This window comes from Sminthopsis crassicaudata, chromosome 6 (assembly GCF_048593235.1).
Source record: "Sminthopsis crassicaudata isolate SCR6 chromosome 6, ASM4859323v1, whole genome shotgun sequence".
NCBI classification, from domain to species: Eukaryota; Metazoa; Chordata; class Mammalia; order Dasyuromorphia; family Dasyuridae; genus Sminthopsis; species Sminthopsis crassicaudata.
The window spans coordinates 180,222,616-180,241,028 of NC_133622.1; the positions used below are offsets into that span (position 1 = coordinate 180,222,616).

General features: G+C 52.7%; 1 protein-coding gene across 1 annotated transcript in view; it reads left to right on the forward strand.

Annotated features, from left to right (window-relative positions):
* Positions 1-2,753: 2,753 nt before the first annotated feature.
* MFHAS1 (multifunctional ROCO family signaling regulator 1) overlaps positions 2,754-18,413 on the forward strand; it is a 51,901-nt gene continuing 36,241 nt past the window's right edge. Inside the window, exon 1 of the mRNA XM_074276506.1 lies at positions 2,754-6,112. Coding sequence (XP_074132607.1) covers positions 3,046-6,112 — 3,067 coding nt within the window. The 5' untranslated portion in view covers positions 2,754-3,045. The remainder of the gene's footprint in view (positions 6,113-18,413) is intronic.

The window sequence follows — 18,413 nt, forward strand, 5'->3', positions numbered from 1 at the left end:
GGACAAAAAAATAAGGTTAGGAGGAATGGAAGGAGGAAAGGAGTAAGAATAGGTGGCTTTGATCAGAGATAAGAATTCCAGGGTTCCAAGCTTATGGAGGCAGAAGGCATGGATGGCCCAGCAGAGTAATCTTCTTAGATCAGGGAGGTTGTGGATGCTGGAAGAGCACAGAGGCTCAAGATGGGGCAATGGGTGTCAGCCCCTTTTGGAGCCAGCCCTGGCCTGTCTCTGGCCCCCTCAAAGAGGGCCAGGATCTCTTTGAGTTCTGAATTATCTGAATAGATACCTGAATGCTGCTGTCTCTTGACCTTTTCTGTAATGGGGGTGGGGAGGGGGGGACAAGAGGAAGGGCAATGTTTATGGGCTGTTCAGGGGTCCCATGGCCAGGTACACAGCATTCACCTGAGCACATACCATGAGTTCCTGAATAAACTGACACGTGGTCTGGATGTATTCCAGGCTATTCTTGTTCTTTGGACCAAGAGAACTGGGGACAGGGAGTATTGTATGGCATCCAAAGAACAAAATGCCATCTGATGGAAAAGACCAGAACCCCATTCACTGGCAAGTCTCCCAAGCAAATCCCAAAGACCCACATCTCATCTTTCTTTTGAGGAGAGCAGGAAAGAGAGACTAGAAATTATGTGTATCAGCATGTTCTCCCGTAGCCCCAAGAGGGCTGGCTCTTCAGACCTTCTGTTCCCCCAGGATCTGCCTGAGTAAGGTTGGCCTCTGGGCCCACTTTTCAAGCCCAGCAACTCTCTCCAATATTTACAAAGGTGAAGAGAACTTATAGAAGAGTCAGTAGCAGGAACATCCACTCCATAGAATGGGTCTGGGGAAGAGAAAAGGGGAGTCAGCCTGAGTCCAAGGTCCTGGTTTCCCTGGCTCTGACATTTCGTGTGTGACCTGGGCCATTTAACCTTCTGGGCCTTGGTTTCCTTCTCTGTAAAAGAAGATTGGACTAGCTGACCTCAAGGGTCCCTCTCACTTCTGCATCTAGGCTCCCACAGCATTCTAGAGCCTGAAAATAATGAAATACATTTAGGACACGTTCTGGGGAGAAGAAGGTCCAAATACTGCAAAGTCTAATAAGTAAGGGCTGGAACCTGAGATTTGCATCTCCTAATGATAAGCCCGGCCCAGGGCACAGACTAGGTAAGAGACTTTTTTACTGCACAAAGCCAGGACCTACCGTCGGTCAGGCCCGCCCAGACTCACTACACCCCACCCATAATCTGATAAGAGGATCCAAGTCTTCCCCTGGTAGTGAGCCTCCCAGCATTTAGGGAGAGACAGTTCATCAGGGACCAGACTTCCAGGGGGAGAGAAACCCTTCTAATTTTTCCACTCAGTGGGAATCCCGGGACAACTTTGAAGGGCCAAGGAGTATTTTATTGGAGGCTACTACAGTAGCAAACGCGAGAACCGTGTAATTTTGTTCCAATGCATTTGGACAACTACTGTCCTGGTCATTTTGCAAATGAGCCAACTGGGGCTCAGCGAGAAGCCACATGGCCCGGCTTGTTGGAGCATGGCTTAAGTCCTGGATTCTTTTCACTGGCCCTCTAGGAATATGAGCTTGGTTTGACAACTCTCCCTGAACCCATGGGAGCTGAGACCGCCTGTTGTGCCCCCCCCCCATTAGATGGGAAAGCTGGGATGGTCTCCCTCCTTTCTCTGGAATCCCAAGCCCTTAGCACAGCTTTTGATATAAAGGAAACCTTTAATAAATGCTTTTTTCATTCCTTCCTTCCTTCCATTCACCATTTGTTGAGGTACAGTGGGAAGATTAGGTTTCTAATCCCAATGTGACTTCTGATGAGACCCGCCCTCTCCTGGCCTCAGTGGACTCTTCAGTAAAAGAAAGGGGCTCGACTAGACGTCCCAGGTGTCTTCCAGAGCTCAGCCCAGCGATCGTGCGCGGACTCGGACCTGTTGGACACTTCCGGGTCGGCTCTCCACCGTCCTCATAAAGAGATAAGGCGAAAGGCTCAGGAGCACTGCGCGTCACCTCCACCCTCCGCTCCCGCTGCCCCTGGTCTGGAGGGTGCATTGTCGGCAGAGGAGAGCAACCCAGCCCCCCGCTGCAGCCCCCCTGCTCTGATAGCTAAGGAAAGCCTGGGCTGGGGGGAGGGGGCCTTACGTCAGGTTCAGAAGACCAAGGTAGGGGAAGGTGGGGAAGGGGAGAAGAAAGCCGGGCGGGGTGCAGGCTGTCTAACAAAGGACACGGGCGGGCGGCCGGTCCTGAGCTAGCCCCTCCCCGGCGGTCGGCCGCTGGGCAGATCCTGGACTCGCTCAGCCCAGCCTAGTCTGCCGGCCCGCCCAGAGGAGCAGAACCCCTTCCCCAGTCCAGGCCTGCCCCCGCGCTGGTCACGTGAGCGCCCCCCCTCCCGGAGCCTCGGAGTCCCCAGCAGCCTCCCCTCCTCCTGATCCTTTTTCTCCTCCTTCTCCTTCCCTTCCTCCTCCTCCTCCTCCTCCTCCTCCTCCCGCTTTGCTGCTGCTGCCGCTGCTGCTGCTGCAGCCGTCGCGGGGCGGGGCCGGGTGGGGCGGAGACAGGAAGGCAGCCGCCGCGGAGCAGAGGAGCCGGGGCGGAGCGGGAGCCGGAGCCGGAGCCGGGGGCCGGGGCCGGGCCGGGGCCAGGCCCGAGCAGCAGCAGCCGCACCAGCCCCAGCGCCACAGCGGCGGGCGGGAGCAGCTGCATCCACGGCAGCACCAGCCGCAGGAACAGCACCAGCTTCCATCTGAGCCGGGGCCGCGGGCGGGCGGCGGAGAGAGGGCAGCGGGCGGCAGCCGGCAGATAGCGGGAGGCGGGCGGCTGACGGCTGGCGGTGGGCAGCGGGCAGCCGGCGGGGACAGCGTCTCGGCTCCGTTGCGGGCCATGTGAGGGGGGAGGATGCTCGTGGCGCCCGGCCCCCCGAGCCCCCGGAGCCTCCCCACCGCCGCCGCCCGCCAGCAGCCCCGGGCCGCCCCCCCAGCCGCTGCTCCGACGGCCACGGCTACGGCCGCGGCGGAGCCGGGGGGCCGGCATGTAGCGGGCCCGCCATGGCCGGCACGGACGGCGGCGGCGGCGGCGGCGGAGACCTGAAGACGGCCCGCCTGTGGCGGGAGGCCGCCCTGCGAGCGCGCAAGCTGCGGGGCAACCTGCGGCAGCTGAGTCTGAGCGGGGCCGCGGCCGCCGCCTCCTCGGACCCGGGCCCCGGCCCCGGCCCCGGGTCGCCCAGCCCCACGTCGGCCCAGCAGCCTCCGCCTCTCGTGCTGCCCCCCGACCTCGCCGACGTGGAGGTGCTCAACCTGGGCAACAATGCCCTGGATGAGTTGCCCACCGGCCTGGCCGCCGCCCTGGGCAGCCTACCCCTCCTGCGGGGTCTGGTGCTGCGCCGGAACCGCCTGCCCAGGCTTCCCCCGCTGCTGGGCCAGCTGGGCGCCCGCCTCACCGAGCTGGACGTGAGCCACAACCGGCTGGGTGCCGTGACCGCCGAGGTGTTGAGCGCCCTGCCCCAGCTTCGCAAACTCAACCTCAGCCACAACCAGCTGGTCGAGCTGCCCGCCCAGCTGGGCACCCTGGGCCACCTCGAGGAGCTGGACGTCAGTTTCAACAAGCTCCCCCAGCTGCCCGACGCCCTAGGCCACCTGCGTGCCCTACGCACCCTGGACCTGGACCACAACCAGCTCACCGCCTTCCCCCCTCAGCTCCTGCAGCTGGCCGCCCTGGAGGAGCTGGATGTGTCCGGGAACCGACTTCGAGGCCTGCCGGAGGAGATCGGGGCCCTTCGGGCTCTCAAGATCCTCTGGCTTAGTGGGGCCGAGCTTGGCACCCTGCCCCCTGGCTTCTGCCAGTTAGCCAGCCTGGAGAGCCTGATGCTGGACAGCAACGGGCTGCAAGCCCTGCCCGCCCAGTTCAGTAGGCTCCAGCAGCTGAGGATGCTGAACCTCTCCTCCAATCTCTTCGAGGACTTCCCGGGGGCTTTGCTGCCTCTGGCCAGCCTGGAGGAACTCTACTTGAGCCGCAACCGGCTCACCGCAGTGCCGGCCCTGGTCTCGGGCCTGAGCAAGCTGCTCACCCTATGGCTGGACAATAACCGGATTCGCTATCTGCCGGATTCCATCGTGGAGCTGACGGGCCTGGAGGAGCTGGTGCTGCAGGGGAACCAGATCGCCGTGCTGCCTGACAATTTTGGGCAACTTTCCCGTGTGGGCCTGTGGAAGGTCAAGGACAACCCACTGATTCAGCCACCCTATGAGGTGTGTATGAAGGGCATCCCCTACATCGCAGCCTATCAGAAGGAGCTCGCCCACTCCCAGCCTGCCGTGCAGCCGCGACTCAAGCTGCTGCTCTTGGGCCGCAAGGCCGCGGGCAAGACCTCGCTGCGCAGATGCCTCACTGAGGGAGACCGGGAGGAAGGGGCTCGAGCAGGGAGGAGTCGGGAGAAGGGCCACCCGGGCCCGGACTCTGTCCTTGGCCCAACTTCGAGCAACAGTAAGGGCATCGAGGTGACCAGCTGGACTGCCGATGCCGCCCGGGGCTTGCGCTTTATCGTCTATGATTTGGCCGGGGACCAGAGCTATGAGGTCATCCAGCCCTTCTTCCTCTCCCCGGGGGCCCTTTACGTCCTGGTGGTCAACCTGGCCACGTATGAGCCCTCCAGCTTCCCCTCGGCAGTGGGCTCTTTCCTGCACTGCGTGGGGGCCCGGGTGCCGCACGCCGTGGTCTGCATCGTGGGCACGCACGCGGACCTGTGCGGAGAGCGGGAGCTGGAGGAAAAGTGCCTGGACATTCACAGACAGATCGCCCTGCAGGAGAAGCAGGACGCGGCGGGGCTGGGCCGCCTGGCCAGCGCCGTGGACGAGGCCCTGGCCCGGGACTTTGAGCTGCGCTGCGCCAGCCCCCACGCGGCCTACTACGGGGTGTCGGACAAGAACCTGCGCAGGCGCAAGGCTCACCTGCAGTACCTCCTGAAGCACCGGCCGCAGATCCTGTCCCCGGTGCTGCCGGTGAGCTGCCGGGCCCCGGCGCAGCTGCAGAGGCTGCGGGCCAAGCTGCTGTCGGTGGCGGAGCACCGCGAGATCTTCCCCAATCTGCACCGCGTGCTGCCCCGCTCCTGGCACGTCCTGGAGGAGCTGCATTTCCAGCGGCCGCAGGCCGAGCGCCTGTGGCTTAGCTGGTGGGACTCGGCGCGCCTGGGCCTGCAGGCCGGGCTCACGGAGGACCGGCTGCAGAGCGCGCTCTCCTACCTGCACGAGAGCGGCAAGCTGCTCTACTTCGAGGACAGCCCGGCCCTCAAGGAGCACGTCTTCCACAACCTGCCTCGCCTCATCGACATCCTCAACGTCTTCTTCCAGCGGGACTCCAGCCTGCTGCTTCGGAAGCTGCTGCTCGGGGCCCAGGGCGAGGCTGGGGGCCAGGGAAACGGAGGCGGCGCGGACCCCCTGCGGGCCGCCCAGCTCCACCACTACGTGGAGGGCTTCCTCCTGCACGGGCTGCTGCCGGCCCACGTCATCCGGCTGCTGCTGCGGCCTCACGTGCAGGCCCCCCAGGACCTTCAGCTCCTCCTGGAGCTGCTGGAGAAGATGGGGCTCTGCTACTGCCTCAACAAGGCCAAGGGCAAGGCCCTGAACGGGGCCTCGGCGGCCTGGTACAAGTTCCCGTGCTACGTGCAGAACGAAGTCCCGCCCGCCGAGGCCTGGATCGACGGCTCGGGCGGCGCGGCCGCGGCGGCCCTCGCGGGCCAGTCCTTCGTGGCGGAGCAGCTGCAGATCCGGTACAGCTTCCCCGTGCTCTTCCCCCCGGGCCTGTTCGCCCGCTACAGCGTCCAGATCAACAGGCACGTGGTGCAGCGCTCCGACGGCAGGTTCCAGATCTTCGCCTACCGCGGCAAGGTGCCCGTGGTGGTGAGCTACCGGCCGGGCCGCAGCGCCCGCCAGCCCGACACCCTGTCCATCGCCAGCCACGCCTCCCTGCCCAACATCTGGACGGCATGGCAGGCCATCACCCCGCTGCTCGAGGAGCTGGATGCCCTGCTTCAGGAGTGGCCCGGCCTCTGCTACACCGTGCACATCCTCTGCTCCAAGTGCCTTAAGAGAGGCTCCCCCAACCCACACGCCTTCCCAGGTGAGGTCCGGCCGCTGCTGGGGCGGGGTGGGGGGGGGAGGACCGGGCCCTCCCGTGGCCCGCGGCGCTCCCAGAGTGGCTGTGTGCCGGAAGGGAGCCGGGATCGAGCGTGGGAGGTTCCGCCGTTGGGCTTTAATGGTTGGCAGGCTACCTGAAGGATGGGGCTTTGGGCGGGAAGGTGGGACCTAGGACATCTCCATCCAACAAGCCCCCATCTCTCACCTAAGGAAACTGAGGTTCCCAGAGGGAAAGGAGCATCCCCAGGTCACAGGGGCTTCGGAATCCCCGTTTTAAGCCTGCAGGCACATAGCCATCATCCGTCTGGCCCCTAAGTTTTACGGAAGAAATGGGAAAATCAGGACAGTTTAGTAACTTGTCCAGAACCACTCAGATATAAAGTAGCAGTGGAAAGAGGAGTCAGAGAACTTGTACAAATCTCATCCCTAACATTGGGCAAGTCACACACCGGGGCCTGAGTTTCTCTACCTGTAAAAGAAAGGAGCTGACCCTGATGGTCTCAATTCTAGATATAAAAACTTTTGTGTGACCTGGGGCAAGTCATTCCTCCTGAGCCTCAGTTTTCTTATCTGTAAAAGAAAGAAGCTGGCCTTAGGACCCCATGCTCCTGCCCCCAGACTCTAGGCCAGGGGCTTTTTCTCCTCCACACCTCACCTCTTCCCTTGGCAGTTTTTTCAGGATGGATTGTCCTCAGTACCTAAGGCTGGGCGCGCTCCAGGCTTGGTGCAGAAGGGAGGCAGAACCAGGGGCTGTCTGTGGGTGTGTTTGCTTTCATAAATCCTAAGAGACGTGCCCCCCAGATCTCCAGGAGAACCCCAAGCACTGCGCGGGGGCGTTGGCAGGTCACCCCTCCATACCTTTAATTCACTAAATGTCACAGACCCAAAGTATCTGATGAGCTCTTTTGACTTCAGCCTCCATGGTTTGGCATTTCCTTCCTGTCTTTTCCTATGAGTTTCTGTCAATTTTGAGCCCACTGTCAAAATCCTCCTTTTCTTCTGAATTTCAAGGAGAACCAGACAAAATGCCTTGGGTGTCTGAGCCATGGGTGAGTGGTTCCAGGAAGGGTGGATTGGCCCCCGGGCCTGAAAAAGGATCATTTCCCAAGCACATCTGTGGGCCCAATCCCAGGATGGCTAGGAGACTAGGTAGGAGGTCTGAAGGTTTCCCCTGAGCAGGAAATGTTGACATTGCTGTGCAAAAGGGGATTTCCTTGGTTCTCTGTGCACTGACTTCGGGGGAGCTGAAGACTAGCTTAGCTTCTGTCTTTTGTGCTGGGTAGTTTTATATGACTGCTTTGAGGGGCCCTAGTCTGAGCCTGGGGATGGCAGGGCCATGTCAGGTAGACAGGCACATGGCTACTTTTCCCTTTGTTGCTGCTCCCCAAACCTTTGTGTGCCCATCCTGGGGAAGGAGGGAGATCTAGGCCTAAAGATGGCTTTGGGCTACTTCCCCTCAGATGGCCAAAGTCCCATCCTTTTTGGAAAACCTTTCTTCCAGGGTGGGTCAGGCAGGTTGACACTGTTCCAAATGGCCTAATCAGAAACATATTTGGATATATCCTAGCCTGTGTCACTGTTGGCTGGCCCCACCCCACCTTGGCTACCCCGCCCAGGCCCAGGCCTTGTTTACCAGGCCCCCTCCTTCAGAGTTAAGGGGACTGAAACCAAAGTCTCCCTGCGCCTCCCTGGGTGAAGGGTGTCCTCGACTGAGGGCACACAAGGAGACCGCTCCTCCTGGGACTTTGGAGGAACCGGACACGGGTGTTTCCGATGGGCTGCCCCAGATCTGAGGCCAGGCTCATTCATCCCTGAAAAGGCCTCCAGATCACCAGTTAACTGAGCCTGTGAGAGCCTCTGTTATCTCATCACCCCGAGCCACCCTGCCTGTACCTCAATCACATTGAATTCCCTCTTGTGTTCTCAGAAGCCAGGCAAGCATTTGGTAGCTGCACCCCAAGGGACCATAGGTTAGAGAAAAGAAAGGATGTCTGCTCCCCCAGTGCAAGGGGGCCGGTGTGGCTCAAATCCCTGCTGTGGGGGGGGTACTGGGGGACAAAGGCTTAGGGTATGAGGACCCGCTCACACCTACATGTCTGGGAGATAAGGGAGGGAGAGAAAAACGCCAAGAAGCCCAGGCAATATGCCCAGAGAATATGGATGGCAGGGAGATCGCTTTGGAAAAGGGATGGGGCAGGTTAAGTCAGACTTTCTGGGAGATGTGAACCCGAAGGGGTTCTTGAAGGAAGAAGCAGGAATAAAGGAGCCTTAGCAACTGGAACCTAGACCAGGTGTGGGAGGCAGGGGGAACAAAGGCACAAAGACAGATGGGAGGGGGCAGGACCAGTGTGGCTGGGAGGTGCAGAAGGTGATGGAGAGAAATAGGGGAGAAAAAAGGTGCTAGCCAGGTGACAGGCCCTGGACTGCCAGAGTGAGGAGTCACAGCTTGTTTGGACAACGTTGAGAGATTTTAAACAGGGGGAACCCATGAGCAGAGGAAGCCTGGGATTAAGTTTTTGGGCAGCTTTGAGAATGGCATTGGAGAGGGGAAAGTCTTAGATCATTAACAATTAAAAAAAAAAAAAAGTGATGGCCTGAACTGGGGTGGGGATCTATGGAAATGGAGGGGAGAAAACAGGTGGGAGAGATGTTTCAAAAGTGGAGTTTGGGGGGGAGGATGGACAGGCTGAAGAGGAGGCAAGGGAGGATTCAAAACAGGATGGGGGCACAAGTAGGAGAGTTAGTGGAGTTGGATGGAGAACTCCAAGATAGAATTGGAAAGGACTTTAGAGGTTTCTTAAAATTAGGAGTCTTAGACATTATTGGGTCCACCACTCCCCATTTTACAGATGAGGAAACTGGGACTGACAAAGATTAAGTGAATAAGCTTCTCAAGCAGGGTTTTCCTGACTCGAGTCTGTCTCTCTGTCAACCATGTCTAGATGGAAGTATCTGATGGAGATTCAGGACCAGAGTTCCTGATAGAGATTAGAGCTGGACATATAGATTTGGGAATCATCTGAATGGAGGTGATCATTAAAGCCATGGGAATTAAGGAGATAGTTTAAGGAGAAAAGAAAAAGGCTTGGAACAGAGCCTTTGGGAGTACTCATGTTTGAAGGTCAAGGGAAAGCTGAAGATGAGGAAAGGAGGGAGAGAAGAAGCAAGCAGTTAGGTAGGATGAGAAGTAAGGGACAGCATGAGAGATGAGGGAGGAGAAACTGGTCTGAGTGGTCCCAGCATGGGACCAGGACTTGGAGTTCCTAGCTGGGCTTGGGGCCAAGAAACTATCCAGACAATCCCCCTTAGTCCCAAGACTGGGGGATGGGAAAGAAAAAATGCTTCTACCTCCAAAAGAAGGAAACCAGCTGCTAAGCAATCCGATCCCCTCATTTCCTGAGCACCTACTATGTGCTGGGTGCTGTAAAGACAATGCTGGCTCTAAAGGAGCTTATATTAAACCTGTGCAGAGAATGGGTATAACATGTAAAGAGATATATCTAGCTTTATTTATATCCTTATGTGTGTGTATATATATGTATAAATTGATGTTAATATATACATGTATATGCATTTAAAGAGGCACAGATGGCTTAGGGGAGCCAAGATTAGTTTTCTGTAGATCCTAGGGAATGAGCTAAGCATCAGAATTTTAAGTGGGGAAGAGCTTGCTAGAGCATTGACAATCAGGCCGTAGATAACCAATGGAGATGCTTGTGGGACTAAATCATAAGGGGTTTGGGACATTGGTCATTGCATCAACCGGATTGCCTTCCAGTGTCCTAATAGCAAGCTTGGGCCCTTTTCCTCCTTTTTTCTTCCCTTTTCGGATCAATGACCTGTCTTTGCAAGTGGCACTAAGTTTGCACAGAGAGAGGGGACTTTTCAAGAGGAAAATAAACATGTAGTTGAAAAATCTTGAAATAATGAGGTTGCTGAGGTGGGAGCAAAGCATGGATTTCTGCCTCGTCTGCTCTGGCCGGAGAGCAAAGGGTGCCCTCTCTTTTCTGTAAGGCTGGAGACTTTCCCAGAGCACTGTGAAAGATAACTGAGTAAGGAACTGAAGAAAGGGAGCAAGGACTTCTCTATTCTCTGTTAAAGCAAGGATACACCAGACCACAGAAACTTATTGGAACCATGCTAGGCCAGACCTACGCCACCTATTTCCTTCTGTGCTATTTCCAAAATAATTGTCATAATTCTCACTCTTCTGGGATGGGGAAGAGGTGTCAAATGTTTAGATGCAAAAAAAACCCAGCAAAAAACTTATCACATCCATTGTCACAAGAAATGACTCTTTGGGAGGGGAAAAGAAGGGATTCAGAGGAACATTTAGAGGGTGTATTACAGGGAAACATTTAGAAGGTGTATAAACAAAAGAGATCAATAAATATTGATTTTGTTTTAAATGTAGCAACAGCTGGTCCTACAGAGGAAAAAAAAAAAGCCTGGATTTGGAATAACCTGTTTTAATCCTTGCTTTGCTAACAATAATTGTAATCTCATATTCCTGATAATCAGTGGCTTGGTGTATTCAGGTTTACCAAGTGTCTTGCCTATTTACCCCATTTGAACCCCTACTTTCTAGATCCTCCTTTTAGCGAGTCAATCCCCTTGTCTTGGCCAAAGGAAGATAGGGAAGGAAACAAGCAAGTATTAAGTGCCTAGTGTGTGTCAAGTGCTTTTAATTAGCCCCTGACCCTCTCTTGGAACTATTGTTCCATCATGTCTAGTTCTATTTAAGTGCTTAAAAGAAAAGTATCTGCTTTACCAGGATTTGGGCAAGAGCTCTTGATTTGGGATTCTAGTTCTGAGTCTGCCTTTAGGATCTTAGATAAGTGATAGTTATTGTCAGGACCTTGGTTTTCTTGTCTGTAAAGTGGCAGGTGATTTCCCAGCTCTGAATCCAGAGGATCTTGAGGGATATTCCCCTGGGACACTTGTGATTTCCTTGATATCTAAGCAAGGAACAAAGCCATTTCCTCTTGCTTATGTTTTCAGCAGAAGGCAAGACAGGTTTTTAAAGCTTGTGTGCTGGTCTTAGGACTGGGCTCACTGTCTAGGGATGGGGAGCTGATGCCAAAGGGGAAAGGAAGCTAAAAAATAAGTAAGCTAAGGAAGGGCTCCGCTCTTTGTCTCTATTTCTTATCTGAACCAGAATGTGAGCTTGGGCGTGACCCACCACCTCTCTGGGCCTCTGTAAAACAAGTGGGCTCCCTGAGTGCAGGGTCCCAGGAGAGGTGAAGCCCCTACCAGATGCCAGCAGACCATGAAGCTAGGTGCACAATCTAGACTCTGCTCCCAGGTTCCTGGGAGGAACCTGCACTTCCCTCCCCTATAACTACTCCCTTTTTTCCTACATCTCAGTTATTTGTGAGTGTATTCCCATAAATTCTTCTGGGTAGGGAGAATTAACTATATTAAAAGAGAAAAAAAAATGAATTACTTATTATATTTGGATTTGGATTGCATTTATATAATAGCAATGTGGAACAGTGGATAGGAATCTGGTCTTAGAGCCAGGAAGGCCAGGGTTCAGATCTTATCATTGATACATCCTGGCTGTGTAACTCTGAGACATCACACAACTTTAGTGCTCCAGGAATCTCCCTATGCCTGTTAAGTTGCATGGGAGATGCAATTGTCCCGAATTGGTAGAGGGAATTTCTTCCCCTGGGATTCCCTATAGCTACGACCTTGCAGGTCCAATCCCTATCCCTATTACCTTCATACTTGTCTTGTCACCCCTCTGCTCCATAAGGACAAACTTGTGTCATCTTCAGCCTCCGAGCCAGGACTCTGGATTCAGGATATGCTTAAAGAATTTCGATTGGTTGCATGGAATTTTTGAAGCTTTTAGTTTCAGTGAATTTTTATCAGTTTTATTTTATCAATTTTCTTTTCTTTTTAAAAAAATTCTTTGTTATAAGAGTTGGCTCCAAAGATCGATAAAGTCTATTTTTAAAATGCCAAAAAGAAAATCTGCTGAATAAATTCCACAGCATCAAACCTTTTCTGAACTCCCAGACAGCAGGATCTTCCCTCTGCTAAACTCTGCTCTTGGGACTTTGTGTCAAGGTCCCAACAAATACTAACTACCTTCTGCCTTGCATTGGGTTTATTCAGGACCAAAGGGTCCATCCAGTCCCCCACTAGGACACAAGCTGCTGGAGGACAGGATGTATGATCTGGAAACTCCCCTCCCTGCCTTCTACCCTCCATGGCCTGGCCCAAAGTCCAGATGGAGTAGTTTTTGCCCACATTTGTTGAATGACTAAAGGTAGTCTTGTTGGTAAGGGTTTTTCCTTCCCCACAGGTGTGCATCCTAAGCTTGGTGGGTGCCCTGGCAGTCCCTTTCTGCTCCTTCTCCTTCCTGCCCCTCTCCCCAATGGGGCCCCATTCATGAGGACAGAGCTGATTGTCTTTCCTTTCCCTGAATGACTCTCTTAGTTTGACTAATGAAGCAAAAGAGGTAAGGGTCTTACTCTGTTTTCACTTCCCTGGGCAGAGTCTGTCCACTGCTGGTGACCTACAAAACAGTTATTGCCCTCTTTCTGCACTTCCCCAAGGGCTATTCAATAGACATTTTTCTCCTCTGGTTTCATTGACCTGGTGCTTCTGGGATTTAGATGATGCTCTCCCGTCTCATTGACATTTACCACCCTGTTCGCTTTACCCTGTATAAGTGACTAGGGGCTCTTGGGGTCCTGCTGGGGAGACCCTGAGATTGCTGCAGAACCCTGGGGGATGGTAGCAGTCAAGGTCTGTGTAACCAGTCTGAAAAAGGGCTTAGCAGAGGTATTGGGGTGAGGGGAAAAAAGGCCAGCCCCATATGATGGAATTCATGAACCAAAGAAAGTTGCAAAGTGGTCCTCAGTCTCAAGAAGTCCTTTGGCTTCTGGAAGTTTGGCAGGAAAGGGAACAAGATCTTAGACTGTGGTCAGTATGGAGTGTCTGCCCCCAAAGTCTTCAAGAAGTTCTAATGTGTTAAATAAAAAAAAAAAAAGTGAATTTGGGCAACAATTTGTTAACTGTGGGGACTCCAAATGTGAGACACTTGTCCAATGTTCATCACAGAAAGACTCCCCTCAACCTTGATATTCCTCCTGGAAATGAAACTGGAAACAGGAAGGAGATTTCATTTGGTCTTCTAGGAGAGTGGGTTTTATGGCACGTCTGTCCAGGCAGTATTGCACTGTAATGGTCCTGAGAGGAATGTAGCAAAATACAAAAGTAATTACAGCTTATGTCGCTGCCGCAGCTGTTAAAAAAAAAAAAAGAGTAGAGAGTGTGACAAAGCTGGATAAAGCTGTCTAAAGGCAATAAAAGCACAACCGCCATCGATAGTGACTTCAATTGCAAAGACAGGTAAAGAGCAAAAGCTGCATTGAAAAGCTTGATTCTCGTGAATGCTTTATTCTGACTTCAAGAGTCAGGAGATGCTGATGGGCTGAGCAGGAACCCAATAGCTTTATAGAAAAGGAAATCGTGTGGATTCTAAGTGACCTTTTAACAGAGAAGGGAATCATTTTGGGATCAGATGTCCACATGAGATTAGTCTGTCAGCTTATTAGAGAAAAATAAACATCGTCACCAAATTGGAAGAACAAATATGTTTAAATGATATATAATTGAAGCAATGTCTACTTGACCTATTTAAATGAGGGAAATGGGAAACAGGTAAAATAGCTGACCGTCAGCGTTTTCTAGGGAAGTTTATGCTTTGTGAATCAGCCACCACAACAACAGGTGACTCCAGAAACAACTACCTTGGTTTCATTACTAAGAGGTCAAAGATGACAACCCAGAGCATCACTAATTTTGAACATAAACTCATTTGCAAAAGGAGGAAGGTCACACACAATCTTGTCCCATAAAAGCAAGAAATCAAGGAAGAAAGATGAAATTTAAGAATGCTTGGGGAAAAACTCAACCAAGCTGAGTCATAGAGGACATTTATGAAATGTTGCTAAGTCCAGACCCTGGGGAAATAGTGTAAGCAAGCCAGACTGTTCCTACACTCAAGGAGCTTATATTCTTCCCCCCCTTTAAATAAATTAATTAATTAATTAATTAATCTACTCATCTATTTATTTATTTATTTTCTTCTTTTTTTAAATTAATTTTTATAATTATAACATTTTCTTTGACAGTGCATATACATAGGTAATTTTTTTTTTTACAACATTATCCCTTGTACTCCCTTCTGTTCCAAATTTTTCCCCTCCTTCCCTCCACCTCCTCTCCTAGATGGCAGGCATTCCCATACATGTTAAATATCTTATAGTATATCCTGCACAATATATGTGTGCAGAACCGAATTTTGTTGTTGTTGCTGTTGCAAAGGAAGGATTGTATTTGGAAGGTAAAAATAATCTGGGAAGAAAAACAAAACAAAACAAAAAAAAAAATAATGCTCACAGTTTACACTCATTTCCCAATGTTCTTTTTCTGGATGTAGCTGATTCTGTCCATCATTGATCAATTGGAATTGGATTAAGGAGCTTACATTCTAATGGGGGGAAACAATACAGAAAACAGAGCTAAAAAAGGTGAAAGGACATGGTAACAGTCAAGAAATGTTAAAGAAGCCTAGCTCTAGACAGGCCAGGAGTTATGGACTGATTGATATAAATTAAGTATGTGTTGGGAGTCAAGTTGTTGGGAGTATTGGGAGGCTTTCATGCTAAATCCTTCCATTCCTCCATCATCTCTCCATCATCTCTCTATCCCTTATCTCTCCATCCCTCCCATCTCTCTATCCTTCCAGTCTCACCCTGTGAGTAGGCAGCGCAGCATATTCTCCCCCAAGAATTGTACAGGGAAGCCTTGTGAGGGCTTCAGAGAAGACAATAACAAGAAGAGAAGATGGGGAGTCATGGAGAGGAGAGCAGAGAACAGATAGACATCCCCCGGGTTTCACCCATATTCACACAATACCAAGAAATCCAGAGGAGTGCCCCTGGTGCATTAGGAGTTCTGTGTCTGCAAGTATCAGTAGACAACAAGGAGCTATGAGTGGATGCTTGGATGGATGGGAGTAAACATCTGGACAGTGTTGTGGAGGATGAATGGAGGGTGGTAGAGAAAATAGCGGCAGGAAGACCCGGGGATAAGGAGTTGTTCCTTTCCTGGGTTCTCTGATGGGACCCCTCTCAGTCCCCAAGGATGGTGATGGGATGGATCCTCTGGAATGGCAGGATCCTGCGCCCTCCATGACAGCTGCAGCAATGGTGTGATTCTGGCCAGGGGCCCTTTCCCTGCGTTGACTGTGCTCAGCATCCAATAGCTCAGGTCAGTCTGAATGCTTTTTTGCACCTTTTCCTGCGAGGCAGGATTCCAGCCAACTGAACCTGGAGGCAGTGAGGGAGGGAGTGACTCACCTCCCTGGCAGGTCCTGCTGCAGCATCAGTGCCTGGGGCCAACGGGTCTGAGCTTGCCAGGACAGCAGGGAGGGAAGAGGGGAGCACCAGGCTTTGGATAAAAGCATACAGGGAGGGACATGGGGGAGAGGCTGTACAAGAGGAAGCCCTCTGGGAATCAGAGGCAGAGACAAGACAGAGAGAGAGAGAGAGAGAGAGAGAGAGAGAGAGAGAGAGAGAGACAGAGAGAGAGAGAGAGAGACAGAGAGACAGAGAGACAGAGAGAGAGACAGAGACAGAGAGAGAGAGAGAGAGAGAGAGAGAGAGACAGAGAGAGAGAGAGAGAGACAGAGAGACAGAGAGACAGAGAGAGAGACAGAGACAGAGAGAGAGAGAGAGAGAGAGAGAGAGAGAGAGAGAGAGAGAGAGAGAGAGAGAGGAACAGAAAGAGACAGAGTGAGGAGAAAGGGAGACAGAGGGATACAGAGGGAGAGAGAGAAAAGGAAAGAGGGACAGAAAAAAGAGAAAGAGAGGAGAAAGGGAGACACAGAGAGAAAGAGACAGATAAAGAAAGAGGGAGACCCAAAGAGAGACAGAGAGTAAGAGGGAGGGAGACCCAGAGAGAGAAGAAAGAGACAGAGAAAAAGAAACAGAAAAGAGAAAAAGAGAGAGAGAGACAAATAAAGACAGAAAAAAGAGGCAGAGAGAAAGAAACAGAAACAGAAAATGAGAAGACAGAAAGAAACAGGAAGAAAAGAGAAGAAAGAAAAAACAGAGGCAGAAACAGACAAAGACAGAGAGAAGAAAGAGGCAGAGAAAGAGAATGAGAGGCAAAGAGAGAAACAGAGAGACGGAGAGCACTGTTCAGATTTTGGCTCAAGGGAAATCGCCTGGTGATATCAGAGCCAAAATGAGTCTTGTGCAGGGGGAGGGGGGGTGCTTTTCCTCTTTGGAAGGCTCCATTTCCATACACAGGCCACTGAATTCCTTGTCCCTTAGGAACACTGGAGAGGAAGCTTTGGCTCAGCTGCAGGCTGGACTAGAAGCCTTTGATGTCCTCTTGGGCCTGGAATGGGGTGATTCTGTGAGCAGAGGATGTTCCAAAGGGGAGATTGGTGGTCTTGAATTAGAAGACACTGATCCACAAAACCCAGAAACCTCCTTCCTCTTTGCCTCCGAGCCCACCTGCCCCCTTCTGCTCACTCGTACACTGTACAAGGGGCCAGACTGAGGAGGGGACAAAAGGACCGTCATTCTCCCCAGGTTTGCTGGCCGTGCAGCTGTGTTCTGTCCACAGAGTTCTGCCTGGAGAGTGGCAGGTATTCTGGGCCCCCAACCCCCACACCTGCCAAGGCGAGCCTTGACCTGGGGATTTCCTGGCCCGCACACCCTCGGTGCCTCCTGAGAAGGCTGCAGCTGTTTCCTCTGCAGAGGGTAGATTGCCCTGTACCTGGCAGGCTCTGCCAAGAGCTGAGAACTTACTGTGACTTTCCCCGGAGGAGACTCACAGTCCACTAGAAAGATGTCCAGCCCTTGGGTGGGTGAAGGTTGCAGGGCTCGGAGGCTAGCCTTGAAGTTTGGCCTTCCAGCCTGGGCTGGGGTTCAAAGACAGATTGAACGGGGCCTCCTGGAGAGCACCTCTTGTCCGGCTGGGACGCTGGAGGGAGCCTGGTGCTGAGCGATTTCAGAGGTCCTCTCTGACCTTGGAGGGATTGGGCGGCTGCCGGAAGGCCCTGGTTTCCCCAGCAGGGACTGCAGGACCTGGCCACAAACAATGGGCCAGCTGGCGTCCTGGCTCCCCGTGGCCAGCCTCCCTGGCTGCGCAGCTGGCCCGGGCCTCGCTGAGAGTTTCCTCCTCTATGGAGAGGGTCCAAAACCCAAGGGCCAGGAGAAGGAAAATGCCCGGGGCAGCCATCCTCCTCCAAGTCCTCTCCCCACCGGATCTCCCATTAGGAACAGCAGGGAGCACTGGCCAGTTTGGCTGAGGAAGTCCTGTGGGGCTGTGGAAAGGTAGATTGGAGCCCTCCTCGCCTCCTGTCTGGGTTATCCAAAGCCTCCTAACTGACTTCCCTGCCTCTCCAATCCCTGCTCTCACAAAGGAGCATTCCCGCAGCACAGCCCTGCTCCATACTACAGTGCATGGCTCCCTATTACCCCTGGGACCAAATGCACATTGTTCTGTTGGAGATTAAAAGCCCTTCACAGTCTGGTTCCCATCTACCTCCGTCACATGTAGCCTTGCGGTACCTGTGAGACTGGACACATCTCCCACCTCCTTACCTTTGCACATACGTTCTTGCAATGCCCTCCCGACTTACTTCCCCCTCTTAGAATCTTCACAGCTCTGCTCAGGTGTGTGCCCTTGTCCTTTAAGCCTTTCTAGATCTCCTTGGCTACTATTACCTTCTCACCCCTGCCCCTAAAATACATTGAATTTATTTTATGTGTGCTCTTGTTTGTATTTTATATATGCTTTTATATTTGTTGTCTATCCTAGTAAGTGGAGCAGGAATGATTCCCATTATTATCCTCTCTCCCTCTAACTCTTTGGGTTTGAAACTGTAATTTTATTAGTATAAGAAACTCCCAGTATGGAAATTCCCTCTACTGACACAAATACTGACCGGTAACTTGCACCAGAGACCATCTGGAACAACTTCCTCCGTTTGACAGATGGAGATCCATGCAAAATAAATCCCAAATGTTGGGGGAAGGGCAGGGTTCCTGAGCCCAAAGCTCTGGTTACCAGAGAGGTAAAGATGAGGCAGGAGCACCTTTCAGGCACGGGACGTTACCTGTACAAAGTCACAGGGGCAGGAAATAATGTCACCTACAGGGACAATAGTTGTCTAGCTCGGCTGGAACAGAAGGAGTGTGAGGGACTTTAAATAGTTTATCCTTGCTGTAGTCCTGAAGATTTTG